This window comes from Tachypleus tridentatus, chromosome 13 (assembly GCF_004210375.1).
Source record: "Tachypleus tridentatus isolate NWPU-2018 chromosome 13, ASM421037v1, whole genome shotgun sequence".
In the NCBI taxonomy this organism is placed as follows: Eukaryota; Metazoa; Arthropoda; class Merostomata; order Xiphosura; family Limulidae; genus Tachypleus; species Tachypleus tridentatus.
The window spans coordinates 91,105,887-91,119,423 of record NC_134837.1 but is presented as its reverse complement, the minus strand read 5'-3'; the positions used below and the strand labels follow the sequence as shown (position 1 = coordinate 91,119,423).

General features: G+C 30.7%; 1 protein-coding gene across 2 annotated transcripts in view; it reads left to right on the top strand.

Annotated features, from left to right (window-relative positions):
- LOC143239772 (uncharacterized) overlaps positions 1 to 13,537 on the top strand; it is a 101,406-nt gene that overhangs the window by 13,554 nt on the left and 74,315 nt on the right. The window contains exon 1 of one of the 2 annotated variants that reach the window (XM_076481255.1): positions 1,376 to 1,541. The exons of the other annotated variant lie outside the window; for it this stretch is intronic. Coding sequence (XP_076337370.1) covers positions 1,470 to 1,541 — 72 coding nt within the window. The 5' untranslated portion in view covers positions 1,376 to 1,469. Of the gene's footprint in view, positions 1 to 1,375; positions 1,542 to 13,537 lie in introns of those variants that run through there. 2 annotated transcript variants of the gene reach the window in all.

Below are 13,537 nucleotides of genomic sequence, written 5' to 3'. Positions count from 1 at the left end.
ATCACCACCCACCGCCAACTCCTGGGCTACTCTTTTACCAACGAATAGTGAGATTGACCGCACATTATAACGCCCTCATAGCTGAAAAGGCGAGCATGTTTGGTACGACGGTTATGCGAACCCGCGACCCTCAGATTACAAGTCGCACGCCTTAACCCACCTGGTTATGCGTAGCCCATTACTAACTGGAAACACACACACACGTATATATATATATAAATAAAAAAATATGCCAATTGTTATTTATTCCTTTATGATATCAAGGAATTTCAAAACAATGTATTCTGTATGTCGATATGGTATAGTTGAGACCATTTATTGTCTGTAGAAGTGCAGAAAAGGAAACTGCATATAGTTATAATCGACAGAATAGAAAGAATTACAAAAAACTGTATCATTTCTAGGAAAAATGATATTTGTAATGTATATAGGTTATTGAAAAGAAAGAAAGAAAAAAGGGAACAAAGGAAAACACTTTCATTATTAATCCCTTTGTGAAGTTATTTTCTAACTATTATATCAGTCTTATACGAAGCTCTTTGAAGACACCTTTATTCATGCACAGTTCTATTTCACTTTTAGATTGTCTTTACAACGAACACTTATTTTCGGAGTCCCTCCCAGTTTCTTTCATTTGCGAAGCTACATGACAAACGAGCATGGTATCAAAGCCCCTCAATAACAGTCATTAAAGTTACTAATTATCAGATCTTTATTTCGTAAAAATTATTTTAATAATTTGCTGAAAGTAATTTGAAATAGGATATAATGTGCTTTCTATACTGATTTTAAAAATGATAAAATGGAAACAATATCAAAGTAGCTTATGTGTTTCGAAAACAAAATACACCCATTGTATCTTTAAGGTGAACAACTGCCGAAAAATTAAAATGGCTATGTATGGATCAATATTTACTGGAGCTCAAAGATTAGTCTCCACTGTGGAAGAAAATACATTAAAATAGTTATTTATTCTAAAACAATTTACAGACAAAATATTGTCCCTATAAACTTGTAAGTATTCTACAAATATAAAAGGAAGATTGTCCACCACAGTAATGATTTTAAACTATGCACCTGTGTACAAATGTTACGTCAATGTTTGCATGTAGTTTACAGACAAACATTTCTATTGCTCTTAGTAAAGGAATATGTCAATAATTACGGTTTGTTCACATCTTTCACCAGTTCAATTGTTTCCGATACAAAAGACATTAACGCGAGTCTTAAATCGATCGTTTAATTGTGTCTTATAGGCGAAAGCAGTCGATTCGTCGTAGGAGCGTTGCTCCTGCTTTAGGCTTGCGGCTAGGCTAAAATCGGAGTAAACGTTGTCAGGCGCTCACATTAGCACGTGGATGCGTTAAAGAACGCATCGAGTTCCAATTAGCCATGGGCACTGAGAAATTCATGTACATCAACGTATTGTTTTGGGACATACCTCAGTGAATACGCATCTTGCAGAGAAAATGGCAATATTAAGTTCCTGTTGTTTCAAATCAATTAGACAAGGATGTTTCGCAAGTGGAATATTTACTCTGGTTCGTAATTTTTTTTCTCAATCTAAAAATATTTGGTATAGATATCTACGTAAACGTAAAAAATCATTAAATTAGTTTTAATGGCATTAGTTCAGTCTGTTCGATATTTGTGTGACAAAGCTGAAACCGTTAAATTTTTAGCTATCCTTTAATTATAATCTTATACTTTCTAATCCTATAAACGAAACTTGCTATCACAAACACGTAACTGTTTCCACTTTGTAGTTTTGAGTAATAAAAGGTTTTCAAACAACCAGTCACCAGAATTGTAAAACAATATAATGCTGATATCGGAGTGACAATGACTTCAAGTCATGAATGAGATTTATTCCTTATTCGATTATCTTTTGGTGTCATTAATTTATTCAATTTTTAAGAGAAACGTATCAACTCATATTTCACGATCTTTTGTAAAAATGAATAAATATTTCGTATGAATAATACAAAATAATAAACTAAGATTTAAGAAACTACGTTTGAAATTTGAGTAATTTTATTACAAAATTAAAGGAATTAAGGAAAACATTTTTTTTCAAAAAAATAATTATTATAATTTTATTCATTCTCTTAGTTGGTTGTAAAAAAAATAACTTTGACAATTGAGACTCAGATCACGGAATATATTCAAACCTATTCATTAAATAATTGTTGTAAAAAAGTATTCTATAACCATTACTTTATCTTTTGTTTAGAAAACATTGTTAGTTAATATGTATAAATTCATTTATGCGTTTTCGAATACATAGGTTGAATAACTGTATAGAGCAGTTAGGCCCGGTATGGCTAGATGGTTAAGGCACTCGACTCCTAATTGAGGGTCGCGAATTTGAATCCACGTCACATAAATCATGCTCGCTCTTTCAGCCGTGGGGGCGTTATAATGTTACGGTTTGTCCCACTATTCGCCACCGGGGCTACGTTTAAGGAGAAGTTAAGGTGAATACGTTCGAATACTATAACTTCACAGTGAAATGTTGGTTACTGGTTTTATTTCAGCAGTATAACAAACCCAGCACAATGACGAAAAGTAGCTGCAACATTATTTAAACAATTAAAAAACGAATATCTAGATTACTTAAGTGTTTTTCCCAATTTAGAAACGACGAAAAGCGAAATAACGAATTTTATTATTTCTTATAAAATATTTTACATAAGTGTATTCATAAAGAAAATATTTTCATTGAAATAGCTGATTACATTAAATAATAGTGTATACATGAACTCTGAAGTCAACAAAAATATGTATAACGTCTCTCAACTTTGTATTGGTAAAAGGTGGTGAACCTTTCACAATATATTTTCGGGCTCCATAGATAAACATTTATTTGAACGCACTTCCTTAAATATTTGTCTTACATTTAAGGTTTTGGATTGAATTTCGAGCAAAACTACATAAGAGCTATCTGCACTAGCCGTTCTTAATTTAGCAGTGTAGGACAAGAAGGAAGGCAGCTAGTCACCACCACCCATCGCCAACTCGTGGGGTACTCTTTTACCAATGAATAGTGGGATTGATCGTAACTATACAACGCCCCCACGGCTGGGAGGACGAGCATGTTTGGTACGATAGGGATTTGAATCCGCAACCCTCGGATTACGAATTGAGTGCCTTAACCACCTGGACATACTGGGGCTACGTTTAAGGTGTTCACAGGAAGACATTCCGAAAGTTTTCACATAAAATACATGTATATTTAATTGTAACTGCGAATGGTCGAAACAGCTTGGTTTTTATAGTCGCTTTATGGGGTTCAAACTAATGAAAACAATACGAGTAAATCTGGAAACATTTTTGTAGCTGGTGCCCCTAGTATCGGCTGATGTTAATGAATAAAAAGTTTACTTACTCACCTTTGATATTAAGAATAAAATGATTTCTTTTATTTCTTACACCATATTGTAAAAATAGATATCCATATATTTTAAAAAGTTGTTTTATCACACATATATATAATGTGAGAAAATTTTCTTTACAAAAACTAAAATATTACAGAGTAATTAGTAATGATCACCATTTACTCTGTATTTCTTAATTTACCCTCACCCAGTTGTACAATGGTGAGCAGAAAACCAATAGCCAATTGTGTAGCTTTGTGCTTAGCTATACAAAAAATCTTAATTTTCTCTTCATCGAGAATAAATAAAAGTAACATTTATAATTTTGTTTTACTTAAATTAATAAAGTTTAGTGATTGTGACTACATGTTTTAAAATCTATTATCAATTTTGCTATTTAAATGTCAGTACTTTCTAATTTTCTGAAAAATCTTTTTAAGAAACATAATCTCTCTCAACTGATAATAAAATAAAATTTTATTAGATAGCAAGACTGCTTGCTATCAACATAACGAAATATTTCAAATTAGAGAAAAACAACAAGCAAAATGGATGTTAAGAGTACGATATTCAAAAAATACATTAATTAACTAATAAACTTTCGTTTTCTTCTCCGTATTTCGGATTTGTAACATACAAATATTAAATATTAGATTCTAGCAGTTTTCCTGTGTGGTCCTTAGAACCAGAAGGTCAGCTGCTAATGTAGAAGTAAAGTCAAATTTTGCAGATATTATCTGTTTTGCAAAAAACTAAATAAGCATAGAGCACACAAACCAACCATATCTTATGACTAGGTCTATTGTCAATTGCATGTCCACTTAATTAAAAACATATATTTACTTCAGTAGTTATGTTTAATCTTTCTACCAGTAAAGTAATGAAGTATTGAAACATTAAGTAACAAAAATGCTAATTTAACAGAACTAAATATTAACATTTTGATTTTTTGATTTTAGTTTAAAGTTTATCTTATATTATTCTTACTAATACTTTTGGCAATACATTTACAGTCGTCCTACTCAATCAAAATACATGTAAAGTATGATTTGATCTCCGACTTGCATATCTTTTTATTTCCAACTAACATACGTAGTCTCCACACAAAATCATTTTTATCCTATTTTGCTTAATCTTTTGAACTTGCTGTGAAACTTTTCAGTCGTTATGGTTAGTGGAAAAATATTTATTTTGTTTCTTAAATCAGTAAAACTGATTTTCTGTCAATCAACCTTGATGACTCTCTTTTAAATGTCAGATATTTAGTTCGTTAAGAATATCAGTACTTTATTTTTATTGTATAAAAAATAATAAGAGCTTAGTGCTTACGTAGATTATTTCACAGAAAATCAATCAGTAGAAATTGTTTTTATATTATGGTTTACAGCGCCATTACTTTACGTTATTTCTAGTCTAAATAATGTGTTTCGCTTTTATCGTATCCATTAATGAATTCTGTAAGTAATTTATGCTTTAAGAACGTTACTAATTCTAACATTTATATATCGTTTTCCTAACATTTTTTTTATAATTACGATACTTAATACACGAATCCACGATTTAAATCATAAAAACAAATCCAAAATAAATTCTAATAAGGTTTTTACCTTTGAATAAAGTATGAACCTGGTATGTAACTCATGTGTGTGTGTAGACTACAAAACTTTTCACCTCATTCAAAAAGAAAAAAAGGAAATTTCTGTGTTAAAGCTACGGTGATTTATGACAGCAGAATCCTAGGCGTCATCAAGGCTAAATCGTTTTCTACAAAACAATCTCTTAAAACTCTATATAAAAAAAGAGCATGTGAGAAACACAACGGCTAATAATTCATGTAGTGAGATGACCCAGTGAGGTCACAATAGCTTAGATCGTGCTCGAGTGCAAATGAAAGATAAAAACAATTATACGTCATTTAAAGACATTGGATTTGAAGTCTAGACTAAAATGTTACATCAGAAAATATATATAACATACACAAACATACATAACATGAGAAGTGAATATGAAAACAGTTTTATACATACATGCAAGAATAACTAGCAATTAATAACTGTAATTAAAGGGTTAATTTATCATAAGTACGATACGTTATGAAAGAAAATGTGGAATAAAAGAAGTTGTACAATGCATTAATATTTGGTATTTGTATCATAAACCATTACACTTTATGTTACACAGTTATTAATGTATAGGTGAGAATTCTTGTGTTAGATGCCTGCATTATTGACCATATTCCAGCCACGTTGTTTCGTTGTCGTTTGACTTTCTCGGTTTTCATATAAGCTCAAACAGCCTAAATATTTCTTTTAATCTTGAATATGTGCAGACCAAGCCATGGATGGCAGTATCCAATCAACATCTGTTTGTCCTTAGGTGTTGTTTGATCACATTGGCTGCATCATGGTTTTCCTGAAGGATTAATTTCTCCACAAGTTTTGTTTCTAAGGCAATGACATGAGAGATATTGATAAGAATCTGCTGACACTTGTTGACAGCAAGGGAACATCAATTTGATGTATAGTGCAGTAATAATTTGCTGAGATGCAGAACACACCTCTAGTAGGGCCCTTGAATGATTCACTGTACCTTAATTAGGATTGTTGCCAATTTGGATTGGGATTTTATTATAACAAACATCGCGCTTCACTTTCCTCTGTCTACTTTTTGTAACATATTTTATTCACTGTGTTAATGATTATTTCCAATAATGTAGTTTTCAGTGGGTCAACGGTACGTTTATGGATTTACGACGCTAAAATCCGGGGCTCAATGCATGGTAGCCTATTGTGTAACTTTGCGTTAAAACAAACAAAGAAACTCAGCTATATTGTACAAGATAAATAAAAATAAAAATTTAAAAACCTGCAAATCGCAAGAAGTTAGCACCAAATGTAAGTTTAGGTAACAGTTGGGAGCCAAAATAGGGTTTGTAGTGCGAGTGAATAATGTCTACTGTATCTCCAGCTTTGTATGTTTACTTTTTTACAATCACTATTTTCGGAGTTTTAAATACTAATTTTTATTTATCTTATTTGCTGGTTTTCATGCTAAACTATGGCCAAAGGATTAGTTTATATTAGCTAAACTTACACATTGTAATAATCATAAACACAGTTAGTAGCTAGCTAATACGGTTCGTGATGAGTTACTGTAGCTATTGACTATCTGCTCGCATTAGTTTAAGATATAAAATGTTGCCGAAGCCGAATATTGTCATGGAGGTTTGTTTGAGAACACAGTGAACATTTATATTTTCTATTGCAATAGGCTAATATATACCTGGAATAAGACACAACCCCACTAAATGAGTGTTAAATTTTACCAGTAGAACAACAGCCGTTTCAATTAAAACACATACGTCTAAAACAACGATCTGAATAAATCTCCGCAACTTTTGAAGTAATTATTATACAAATAAAAGTATTAAAATTTAATATGATGTGTGTTGATTTTTATACTTCTTCAGTTCATACTTAATACAGAGATTGACTCTCTAAAGTCACCAGTTGTGTGGAGTACTAAGCATTGAGTATATATATGTTACAGTCATTTAATGTTTGTCTATTATTGGCTAGTAATTCCTGTTTCATTCTGTACTTAACATTTTTAAATGAGCATTAAGTATTTGAAAGAAAGCTGTTTTTCGCTTTTGTAAAATATAGAAAAACAAATCGACTTTTCAAAAGCCTTACGACCTTCGCATAAAGTTTGCATCCAATATATCCAATATATGCAATATATTGCATCCAATAACAAGCTGTTTTTACGGCAGCTGGCAGGGTAACAATGAGAAGATTTACAAATGGACAGTTTTTAGCTTATTTGCTTTTCCTTATAAATCTATCATTTGTGGTTTTTGTGAAAAACCTTGGTAATCAATAGTAAATGTTCTAAAGTGTGTTTTCTTGAAGCTAATCTTTACTTTTTAAAGTGTTTCATTCCCAAACATTTTCTCAGGGTTTTGGCAGTTCCTTGTCATTCCTATTAGAAACATTACTGGGGTTCGTGATACTTGTATTGATGTTACTACTTTGTGAAAATAAAGAAATTCTTGTTTAAATGTTTGTCTCTAACCAATTATATTGAGAACATTTTAAGTATTAGGCTGTTTAAGTTAATCATGCGACTAGTGTTTACTACAGGGAATCGATTATATTAAAATTAGAAGAATTATAGTCATTTCATGTAGAAACACGATATATTTATTTGTAAATTTGTAAGTTTTTGTAAATGACCGGTTATGTTACCTAATTAGGAGACAGCAGATGATTTCAAGGTTGTTTTATAAACATACTCTATATTCCACTTGTACACTTTTGTAGACTAATCGGACTTCATAAGAATAATGTTCCAGATTCTCCGCTTTTTTTAGCATTTTTGTTTCTCCATCGTCTATAATGCTCAATGTGATAGTCATGAGTACACACTGTTGAACAATACAGCAATACCTGTTCTAACATGCTTCTTAGAAAATCAGCTAAGTTGACATGTGCGTTTTTAAATGTTTAAGGACTATTGGGCTTTCTAATTCCTTTTAAGTTTGTTTTTAACCTGCTATTTGAACTTGCTTCGGTTTTAACTTCATTATTTTTTTACCTTCTATAACGTTTTGACTTTTACGTTTTTTATTTGCTTTTTTAACCAGTTGTTTGGAGCACGTAGCCTAGTTGCTTTGCGCCAATAAGCGTCAACTAACCAACCAAAACTTTACGTAACATTCAGAATGTAGTAGTTTATATATAAATCTTAACACTTTGTAAACAGGTATCAAAAATAAGTCTTTATTTTCAACATTTTTTGCGGGGTGTAACTCTCCTTAATCGTTTGTTTGTTTGAAATTGAGCATAGAGCTAATTACACAATGAACTATCTATGTTCTGTCCACTTAAGGTATTGAAACATGATTTCTAGCAGTGTGAGTCCCTAGACATACCGCTGTGTCACTGAGAAGTTTTCTTCGTAAGGAAAATAATAATAATACATTTCTAGGTGTTCATAATGAATTCAGTATTACAGTGAGACATCAACATTAACTCCATATTTTAAACACATCTTTGAGAGGTAATACATTTCAAGTACAATCTATGAACAAGTGCTGCTTTAGAATTTGAACATTTCAAATTTATAAAGCTGAGAAACGCTCATTCGAGTGAGTTATCTTTTATGAGGTGTAGAAGCCAATAAGTAAAACAAGTGTGCCCATATCTTTCAAAAATCCAGAAAGGAAAGGTGTTATACCTTCTTTACAGCATATATAAATGTTTTTACTTATCAATTGTAATAATGTTCAATAAAATAAGGAATTGAAACTGTTTATAAAGAGAATCTCTCCGAAATGTCTGAAAGATAGGCTAGTTGTTTTGTAATTTGCGAATTTCATTCACATATTATGATGAAAACATTATAGCAGTGATAGTTAAAGTGAAAACGCTTTTATGCAACAAAATGAGAATTTACATAATTAGGTGTTGTTACATTTAAAGAGAGTTATTTCAGAATTAATAATAATAATATCCAAACATTTAGTGTTTTATTATAAGCTACATTTAATGTGTTCAAGTCTATTATTCGTTTTGGTGTCTAGTTCTTCATTAAAACTATACATACACTAATTAAATTACACAGTTTATCATTTTCGCTACGATAATTTTATTAGTCTTTCAGTTGTAACTGTACATTCCGCTTCTTTTATGATGAATGTTTGTTTAATTTCACTCAGAACTACTTGAGAGCTATCTGCATTACCCGTCCCTAATTTTGCTGTGATAAATTAGAGGGAAGACATCTTGTCAACACCACTCATTGCTAACTCTTTATCAACCAAAATTGAATTTTTATAGTGTTATAATGCCTCCACGGTAGAAAGGATGAGCATACATGGAGAAGGAATTGGAGCCCACGATATCAGATTGCAAGTGAACCGTTTTAACCACTAGTTAATGCCATATAGTTTTACGAAAAAGAAGTATTTAGATAGTTCACCGTGTAAAATAAACAATGGCTACCTGTTAGATTTTATTCTAAAGATAGTAAAAAGAACTGTTCCTGAAAAGTAACGAATTGAGCACTAAGGCTTATGTGTCAAACATAGTCAAATATCCAAGGATGGAAGAAGGAAGGATCGTGAAAACAAGATATGTGGTCAGTAATATTAAACATGAATGTTAATTTTCCATAACAAATGTCATCGGCATATTTGTTAGATTATTGCAATTTAAAATACATCTGTTCACTAAACTCTATCGAGACAGTTGAAAAGGTAGGATAAGAAAGGGTTTTTCTCATTACTCACCTTGTAAGTTTAAATGAAGTTATTTAACAATTTGAGTTTGAATGATTCGATAACATCAAATGTACTTCAGGTAATCCTCGCGTGTCGCCTTTGGTTGTGCTTTATGTAACTGAAATATATTATCTTACAAAGTTCGAACCTAACGATGTTGCGCCTTACATCATTAAAGTAATCCTTGATAGTACGTATACCCGTGTTACATCTCAAAGTAACTTTGGATTAAACCTAAATTTAAAACTCGGAGCAGAAAACAAAAATGAAATAGCAAGCCTTCATAAAAATAAACAACGTAGACCTAGCAAATTTGAAAACAGGTCTATGAAATGGGTAAAATAAAAAAAGGTTTGAAAAACCAATTATAAAAATAAAATACATTAAAACAAAACACATTATTAAATAAGGCTATTGAAAATAAATAAATAAAATCATGAAATAAATGAAGGACGTCTTCATAATTTTTAAGCAATAGCTTATAGAGAAGGACATATGTGTGTTTTCTTATAGTAAAGCCACATCACACTATCAGCCCAGCCCCCCCGAGGGGAATCGAATACCTGATTATAGCTTTGTAAATCCGAAGACATACGCTGTACTAGCGGGGGGCAAGAGAAGGATATTTAAAAATGTTAGTAAAACTTAATGGAACGACAGATAAAAGATAAAAAATAATATACGGTTTCAAAGAGCAAGAATGTATATTAGTATTAAACAGAAGTCCTTCTCTTATTATAAAGATCGATTAAAAGGGTTTCTTAACATGGCAATATTTGTAGCTAAGAGATGTAAAGATGAATTAAATTTATACAGTACTTTGCTTTTAGTTTTGAAACATCTTTGCTGTGTGTAATTTTATTTAATTGTTGTCTGATTGTGAATGTAAATCATGTTTTTTCACATCTTTCTCTTAACTCCTTTTATTATTCACCTCTAGGCTATGTATCTACTCACCAATAATATTAACATCGTAATAATGATAATATACTTTTTTGACAAGGTTACATAATATGGTTGTATTAAATTTAACTTTAAAATCCTACTTATTAGTAAGACTGTTAAAAACATTTTATTTAATTAAAGTAAAAAAGAAAACCAATCTGAAGGATGAAAAAAAATGGGTGAAATAAAATTCATGAATACACAATCATATAAACAACTAAGGCAAGTTATGACATAGGAAGACGTTTTTAGTGTGGTAAATACATTATCACTTCAGCAGTTAAAGCCACCAAAAATTTTGATTATTTTAGTAAATCATGTTATACCATAGTTTTGTACAATGAGGTAAAGTTTAATCTAGAGAATTACTTAGAAATTTATCAAAGTATTATCAGACTTTGATATACATTTTTAAGAAAATATATTAAAGTCTTACCTGAATTATTTTGATACTTAAATCACATTAATCAATGTTGAAGTGCGTTTTCATACCTGACGCGAAAAATAAAATACGTCTCATTTCTAACCGGTATAGGTCTTACGAACATAAAGGAGACTTTCAACAAATATACTGTAGAATTACTAAAGAAAGAAGATACATACCAATCCATATGATTATGAATAATCAATCTATTTAGTGAAAAGGAAAATTATATAAATGAATGAAAGAACAATAAAAAAAATTGATTTTTAAATATCATTACGTCAGTCTTCCAATATGAAGCTCTTCAAACAAAGATGACAAATTAATTATTTGTTCAACTAAACGCGATTGTTTTGATGACAATGTTAACAATTAAAAGGATCATTCTTTACATTTAATAAATTTTCAATATATTTCATTTCTAATATGCATTCAGGGAAATACAAGAAACACAGACAGATCGTTGAACTCCAGTCCACAAGTTGTTGATTTGTTTTTATTCCAACTTTCTTTCTTAATAAAGGTTAATAAAATTATCATAATAGAGATGAGATTTTTTATTATGTTATATAGCATTATAGCGTATGTTCTGTTTTGTGATACTTCTGTACTCATTCATCCACCAAAGTACTCCTTGGTAAAAACATTATTTTTGTACGAAGAACGCATATTCCACTGTTTCTTATTTTCATACCACTTATTTCGTCTTTGCATGTGAAAGTTAATGTTATGTGTGTTCTACGTTTGTTGTGCTTTTGTAATTGAAATATATTATCTCACAAAGTAAAGTATCTTACAATGAATATGGTAAAATAGAATGCTTATATTACTCCAAAAGTTTTTACTTTATCTCAAGACAAAATATAGGCAATCTTATAAAATAGTAGCTGTAAGACGTTTTTTATAGTAGTTAATTATGGCTTTAGAAGTTAATGTTACAGAATTATGGGTTCGGTATTTTTCTAGCAGAGTGATGGTAATTATTAAATAAATTATCATTTGTAAAAAAATGAAATTGTAATTTAACATTGTTTACAAAACTTTATCATTTGAAAACGAAAATTATGCTAGATTTGTACATTTTCATATTGTCTTACTTTTGTCTTTTTTATTATTTTAAAATCATAACAATAAAGACACTCATCCAGGAAAGTGGAGTGCAACCAGACGTTCAAGATAAATTACAAAATTTACCAAATTTGTTAAAGTTGTTGACCTATCAGTTCAACACGATAAAGCATGAGAGGATCATGCCGACTTCCTTTATTACATCCAGAGGTGCTCTAAATTTACATACCATGTTTGGAAAGAAAAGTGTACAGCGATTTAATAGCTATAAGTTAAAACACACAGAATTTTGTTAAGTAATGATTTAGGTAATTTGGTGTTCTAGTTATTTTTTTTTAAATATTGTTTCCTTTTTTCTTAATTTTTTCGTAGTTTAATTTTATGTTTATTATCTTGCCCCCCAATTCATACTATTTTATAATGACGGTTACTTATTTCATGATAAATTGTTTGCTATCAATTATTGAAATGTATATGGAACTGTAAATAACAGTTAAAGAAACCTTTACCTTTTTTAAAATTTATAATAATGTACTCTTTTACTATAGAATTTATGGATTTTGTTGTTTTTTTATCAGTGTTTAGGAGTAAATCTGATAGCTTATAACACTAAAAAACTAGGTTTCCATACCAGTCGAGGGCACGTCACAAGATTTGTATTTGTATTTTGAATTTCGCGCAAAGCGACACGAGGGCTGTCTGCGTTAGCCGTCTTTAATTTTTTAAAGTGTAAGACGAGAGGGAAGGCAGCTAGTTATCAACACCTACCCCCAACTCTTGAACTACTCTTTTATCAACAAACAGTGAAATTGACCGAAACGTTATAACGCCCAACGGCTTAAAGGGCGAACATATTTAGTGTGATGGGGATTCAAATCCGCGACCTTCAGATTACGAGTCGAGCACCCTAACCACCTATAGAGGGTCTTACTTATTATGACATACATGTTTGGTGTGTGATCAGTTGAGCAGGGAGATGGAGGTAACAGCGCTTTTGTTAATAAATTATGTCATAAGAGATGATAATGATGAGACTGGTGCTTATTGACATTAGCTTCATTGAGGTTAAAGACATATCGACAGAAGGGAAAGACGGTCCTTTCAGGGCCAAATGCCTAGGAGTTATAATACTGAACACACATATCTCTTCTTGTGTTTAGCAGGTCAGGCTGCTGTTGCGACACATATTCAGACAATATTTGAAACAAAATAACATTGAGGTCCATATTTAAACACAACGCTACATAAAAGTCTTAAAAATTATATTAAAGCGATTTTGTTTCTCAATTTTTCAAGCTGTACCTATAAGAATTAATAGAGTTTTATACTACAGTTTTAACCTAGAAATCTTACTGATATCTCATAATGTAAACGTACACATATTTCATATTAAAAACAAATTATCAATGCAGATCATATACTACTATTAATAAATTG